This window comes from Octopus bimaculoides, chromosome 3, assembly GCF_001194135.2.
Source record: "Octopus bimaculoides isolate UCB-OBI-ISO-001 chromosome 3, ASM119413v2, whole genome shotgun sequence".
Classification (NCBI taxonomy): Eukaryota; Metazoa; Mollusca; class Cephalopoda; order Octopoda; family Octopodidae; genus Octopus; species Octopus bimaculoides.
Window position 1 is genome coordinate 88,642,405 of NC_068983.1, and position 6,985 is coordinate 88,649,389.

The 6,985-nt window shown below is 38.3% G+C and overlaps 1 protein-coding gene across 2 annotated transcripts in view; it reads left to right on the top strand.

The window, feature by feature from the left end:
* LOC106881292 (tetratricopeptide repeat protein 16) overlaps positions 1-6,939 on the top strand; it is a 138,491-nt gene extending 131,552 nt beyond the window's left edge. For both annotated transcript variants that reach the window (XM_052966285.1, XM_052966284.1), the window contains exon 12: positions 5,748-6,939. In XM_052966285.1, coding sequence (XP_052822245.1) covers positions 5,748-5,951 — 204 coding nt within the window. In that variant the 3' untranslated portion in view covers positions 5,952-6,939. The remainder of the gene's footprint in view (positions 1-5,747) is intronic.
* The last annotated feature ends 46 nt before the right edge of the window (positions 6,940-6,985 follow it).

Consider the following 6,985-nt stretch of genomic DNA (forward strand, 5'->3'; position numbering starts at 1 on the left):
CAGGTACAGAGGTTTATCTTTGGCTAGGTATTTCTCCTGCAGCTGTCTTACCAGAAATATAGCATCAGTGGTGCTTTTCCCTGGAATGAACCCAAATTGCATCTCATCTAAGCTGACTCTCTCCCTAATTAGTTGGGCTATGACCCTCTCAGTGACCTTCATTACCTGGTCCAACAACTTGATACCTCAAATATATATACACACACACACACACACCTTTATATATATCATTTATGCACACATATATATAATCATTATCAAAAAGTGAAAAGAGCATACCTGTATTTCCATATAATTCTTTTTTTTTTTATCAGCTAAACTCAGTATCCTTTTATTGTGGCACATTACGATCAGTTTCTGTGGATAGTATTTGAAATTTAGCCAGTGTTTTATATACACATGGTAGAATTACTGGGAATTGCTACTTAAGGGAGCAATTCACCTCTAAGTTTATTATTTTTATGTTGAAAAATCATTCTCAAAGAGTGAAAAGAGCAGACATATATTTCTATATAATTTTTTTACTTTTTTATTAGCTAAACTCCTTAAAGTCTCTGGTAGTCATGGATAGTACCATTTCATCCTCTTTCTGGACTCTTTAGCTTAGGGAAACTAACCTGAATCGTGAGCTGTAAACATTGCACCAAGAAAAATGAACAAACAAGCAAGCAAGCAATGCAAAAAGCCAGCATTCAGACTCGGATGTTGGAACATAAGGACCATGACAACTGGTCTGTCAGAGGACCTTCAAGAAATCGGCAACACGCACTAGACAGCAGCAAGCAACAACAAACTGCTTCAACTCTAAGTGAACATTGCAACACTCCAAAAAAGAAACTCCTAGACTCAGGGACCCTTCATGAAAAAGACTATACCTTTTTTTGGCAAGGGAAAGGCACAGATGAAATCAGAGAGCATGGTGTCAGCTTTGCCGTGAAGAACTCTCTGCTGAAGTTGGTAAAACTCAACAGTGATGGCTCAGAGTGGATACTTTCACTTCTACTGCACACTTTCGATGGGCCTGTCAACCTTATCAGTGCTTATGCTCCAATCCTCTATTCCTCACAAGATGCCAAGGATAAGTTCTATGATCAGCTCTCTATGAAAATACAGGCAATCTCAAATGGAGAACAGCTGGTGCTACTTGGTGATTTCAACACCAGAGTGGGAGCTGATCACGACTACCGGCTGAGATGTCTGGGTCAGTACGGGGTTGGCAATATGAATGAAAATGGGCAATGGCTGCTTGAGCTCTGTATGCTCTATTGATTATGTGTTACCATCACCTTCTACCAGGCTAAAGCTCAACACAGGATTTCCTGGAGTCACCCTCACTCAGGGCATTGGCACCAGCTAGATTTGATTATCACAAGACCCAAACACCTGAGGAATGTTCACCTGATTCAATCTTTTCAGAGCGCTGACTATGACATAGACCACTGCTTGGTTTGCTGTAATCTCAAATCCCAACCAAAAGTGATGCACAATGCCAAGCTCCCAGGCAAGCAGCACATCAATATTACTACAACCCAACAACCAACTAAGATAGATACATTCCTCAAGACACTGGAAAACGCCCTTCTTGCAGACCCATCAAAAGACAATGTTCAGCAGAGATAGGACTCTCTCAGAGACATCATCCATAGCACTGCACTGTGGGCCTTTGGGAGGAGGAGGAAAATGAGACATGACTGGTTTGAGGTGAATGTGAAAGAACTCAATACCCCCATGAAGGAGAAGCATAAACACCAACCCACCAGAGCAATGCTGCAAGCATTGAGATCAGCAAGGAACAGCATGCAGAAGACAGTGAGACAGTGTGCAAATGACTACTGGTAACAACTATATGCAAATATCAAACTGTCGTTTGACACAGGCAACATTCGTGGAATGTATGAGGGTATTAAGGAAGCCATCAGCCTAACTCAGAGCATGATAGTTCCACTCAAATCTAGAACAGGGCAATTTCTCAAGGACAAAAGAGAGCAGCTGGAGAGATGAGTGGAACATTATTCCAAAGAAAAAAAACCATCTCAGACGATGTGCTAGATACCATGGAACACCTACCTGTCATGGAGGAGTTCAATGCACTGCAAACTGCTGATGAACTGATCAGAGCCATTGATGGCTTGCCCACTGGAAAAGCACCAGGGCTTGGATGGCATCCCACCAGAGATCCTCTGATGCGCAAGAAGAGTTCTACTTAGCCACTTGCTGAAGCAACTAAGTCAGTGCTGGGAGGAGCAATCAGACATGAGAGACTGCAACATTGTCACCCTATATAAGAACAAAGGTAACAATTGCGACTGCAATAATTACCACGGCATCTCGCTGTTAAGCATCATTGGGAAAATCTTCACCTGCATGGCCCTAAATAGGCTACAGAAAATCACTGAGAGGGTAAATATCCCGAATCTCAGTGTCGATTCAGAGCAAAACACTCCACCATCAACATGATCATCTCTCTCCGACAGCTACAGGAAAAGTACCAAGAGCAAAGACAACCATTCTTTATCACCTTCATTGACCTCATAAAGGCTTTTGACCTAGTCAGTAGAGATGGCCTGTTCAAAATTCTTGCTAAGATTGGCTGTCCTCCAAGACTTCTCAGGATTGTTCGATTATTTCACACAGACATAAAAGGCATTGATCAAATTGATGGCTCTTTTTTGGAGGCATTCAACCTACACAACGGTGTGAAACAGGGCTGTGTACTTGCCCCCACCTTATTTAGCATCTCCTTTGTCATGCTGAAACATGCATTTGGGACATCAACTGATGGTGTTTACCTCCACACTAGATCAAGTGGCAAACTGTTTAGTCCGTTGAGACTGAAAGCAAAATTCAAGGTGTGCCAGGTACTCATCAGGGAAAAGCTGTTTGCAGATGAAGCAGCACTGACAGCAAACTCTCAAAGGCCTGTCACGAATTCAGCATGACTATCAGTCTGAAGAAGAAGTACTGGGTCAGAGTGTCAAGCATGCCTCCACCATCACCACCAACAGCTACAAGCTGGAGGCAGTCCATTGATTCACCTATCTTAGTTCTACCATCGCTGATAACCCCTCTATGTACCCTGAGATCAACAGGTGAATCAGACAAGTATTCTCCACATTTGCCAGGCTCACAAAAAGAGTCTGGAAAAACAAAAAACTGGCTGCAAACACCTAAATTGTTGTCTATAAGGTGTGCATCCTTAGCATGCTACTTTATGGCAGTGAGACATGGAGTCTCTACTCTAGACAAGAGCAGCGTCTCAGCGTCCTTTACCTTCGCAATTTAAGATGCATCTTGGACATCAAGTGAACCGATCACATCATCAACACCGAAATCCTCAACTGAGTCAAGATACCTAGCACCATTTGTGCTGGCTTCATCATGTTCATCACATGCTAAACGGAAGGATCCCAACAGACCTCCTGTATGGGGAATTTGCTACCAGCACAAGAGCACGAAGACAACCTCATCTTTGTTTCAAAGATGTCTGTAAGAGATATATGAAGTCGCTTGATCTGGACATCCTGAGATGGGAGGGGATTACAAATGATCGCCCACACTGGAAGCAAATATTGCAAAAGGGAATGAAGAGAGCAGAAACAAAACAGGTTCTTGCTATCAGAGAAAAGCACACTCGACAGAAGGAAAAATCAGTACCGGCAGAGTGCTTCTTCAAATGCAGTCACTGTATGTGTGATTGCCACTCCCATGTGGGCCTGTACAGCCACAACAGACACTACACCACCATCAGCAGCTAAAAAAAATTTCTTTGCCTGCAGATCCATGGCCTCTCAAGACCAACAGAGACCTACCTACAGTGTTAGAATATTTAGGACTACATTTTGAATGTATGGTGTCCCAGGTTTAATCTGGTGATTTAAAGGAAATTTGGCTGGTATTCCTTACAGATCACATACCCATGTAGAGTTCACTCTCCTGTTGACTCAAAGTAAACACTGGTTTTGTCATGTAGTTCCAGATCAGTTGTAGGGAAAAATATGATGAAATGCATTACATTCATGACAATCCTGTCATTTGCATATCAGGAACTATATTCTTCAATATAACCTTTATTTAAGGGTGTAATTTTGGTAAGTTTTGGCTACTATTTTCAGTAGGGTAAGCTTTAACTGTTGTGTGTTTACTAAATCTTGATGTGTCTGATGGTAAAAATTATTGTGTAAATATACAGATTTCAGACAAATCTAAAACATGTAAAAAAAAATTGAATTTTTAAAAAAGCACAAAATTTTATTGAAACAAAACTTATATTTTGAATTACATTTCGATATAGAATTAGTCTTTTCTCCACCCTTCATTTAACATGTTTCATTTGGAATACTTTTGCAAAATATTTAGATTGTAATGACAACAAAAATATTTCAGAAAATCATGAGGCCATTTACACAGCCAAAATAGATCAAACTGAGAGAATGTTCAACTAAAGATCTCTAGTTCAATCTTGACACGTTGATATTCTGTTTTGTTATTGAATTTTTTGCTAATTAAAATCTCTATAGATTTAGTTAGGAAAGGTGATAGAGGGGGAAGTTTTTCCAGTCACATATCAATGCATTATCGTGATTATAATCAGACACAACAATATAAAGGAACTCACAAGAAGTTAAGACCACCAACTAGGGAAAATCAACACACCCCTTCTAGGTTTCTTACATTCTGGACACCTGCCCACTCTCAGCTATAATCTCCAGGCAGAATTCAATTAATGACTTCCTTATAAATACCATCTTCTCCACTTGCACCCTCCTTTTATCAAATTTACTACAGCACAGCACCTCCCTCTCTATTTTCACCTTTGGATGACATTTGAAGTTGATGAGGGTTTGGTCAGAGAAATACAATCCAGTCTTCAATCTTTTTAAATGTTCCCATTATACAATCACTTTCACTATAGCCTTTAGACAGAGGAAAATTGCCACTTCTTGCTGAAGGGGTACAGCGAGGCAATTGTTAAGTTGTCCTACTGCACAACTGTACAAACTTTGCTCAGAAAAATCTAGTGTACTTCTAGCAGATAAAAGATTATTCAATTGTAGAAGGTAGTCTATCATTTCTTGTAAACACAAGCTCCTAAAAACTTGCCACGTCTATCATAACTCCAGGTAAATAGATAGTTAATACTAGGCCAAAATGTTTTATCCACTGTGCAAAACTATATAATATATCAGTACTTCAGTTACTTGAATGCAAACATTTAGATAGAATGATTTTGTCAAATAGATCAAACCATGCACCATACTGACACCAATGAATACCTTAAGTTAGGAAAGCATATGCGTTAATATATATATTTATGGATATCTTTCTATTTATATCATTTTGGATCCACAGCTTAAGTTTTTCAAACTCATGTTGTCCCCTAGCAGACTGTTATTACAAGTAAGAATCTATATGCATGCATGTGTGTGTGTGTGCGTGTGTGTGTGTGTGTGCACATGTTTATGAATGTGAGTGCATATATGTGTGTGTGCTTCTGTGTGTATTTATGTAAGGAAAAAGCTGAACCAGTAGAGTGTCAGATAATACTTTTTGTAGTATTTGGTAATATTCTAAAGGTCAGATCCACCTTGCCTTTCACCTTCCCAAAAATGATCAAATATATACAGTGAATAAAATTACTTATTGTAATTGAGTTAACCGTGTCCATAGTAGAAGATAAATCCCATTATGTCCATAATTCATTAAATGAAACCCATGGAAGAATTAAAGAATATGCTTGTTTATTTCAGATCAGTACAAAAATCAAGCAAGTTCATTCAAATAAAGACCTTCTGCAACCGTCAGATCATAAATTAACAACATCATCAAATGCTTCTCTCTGGGAAACAGCATTTTCCAAATTTGCAACAGATTCAAAGACAAAGACACTCAAAATTCCTTCAGCAGTGAATAGCAAAATGGAGACAACAACAGAAAGGGAAGAAGAAACTTAAATTTTGATTGTGGGAAAATTAAAATGTTGACTACTGGGAAGTATGGAGTATGTGCATATGTGTGTGGCACACACGCACACACACACACACACACACACAGAGGTATGTGTCTTGTATATATGTGTGTCTGTGTGAGTGTGTGTATATATTTATATGCACACACATACACACACATATATATATACATATCTCTCTCTATATATACACACATGTGAATTTGATCATATATATATTTTTGTATTTGTTAGCTATAAAGGGATTCAAGGTTTCAAGTCACTGATATAGAATTACATCTAACAAATAAAGAAATATATTACAATTCTATATTTGTGAGGTGAGGAATTTATATTATGTACAGTGGTTACATTAGTTGGACTGGTGTCTTCATCTTGGTTGTTGCTTTCACAGCATTTCAGCTGTGTACACTCCAGCCTTCTTCAGACGTCTCATGATTCACCTTAGTGCTTTGCAAAACCTCTAGGTGACTACACTGCATTAACCAAAGCCTTTATCCACTATGCTACAAGCATAACATAATAGATAAAGGCATTGGTTAATGCAATGACGCATGAAGAAGGCTGGAGTGTACACAGCCAAAACATTGTGAAAGCAAAAATCAGGATAAGGAGACCAGTCTGACTAATGTAAACACTGTACATAAAGAAATATACATGTGTGTGTATGTGAGTGCATACATGTGGTTGTGTGCGTGTTTGCGTGTGTGTTTGTGTATGTGTGTTTGTATGTGTGTGCATGTGTGTGTGTGTGTATATATATATATATATATATATGTATGTATGTATGTATGTATGTATAAAAACAAAAAGAAGAAAATGCTTTGAAAACTGTCATGTATAAAAGAAAGAATTTATTTACACTTTGTAAATACTCTGTAAATATAAATGTTAAATATATTCTTTCATTTATTCCTGATGAAGTTCACAAAGCATTTCCTTCTTTATTGTTTTTTAATATAAATTTACTCGTGTGAAACCTCTTAACATTTTATTTATATATATATATAAACATATATA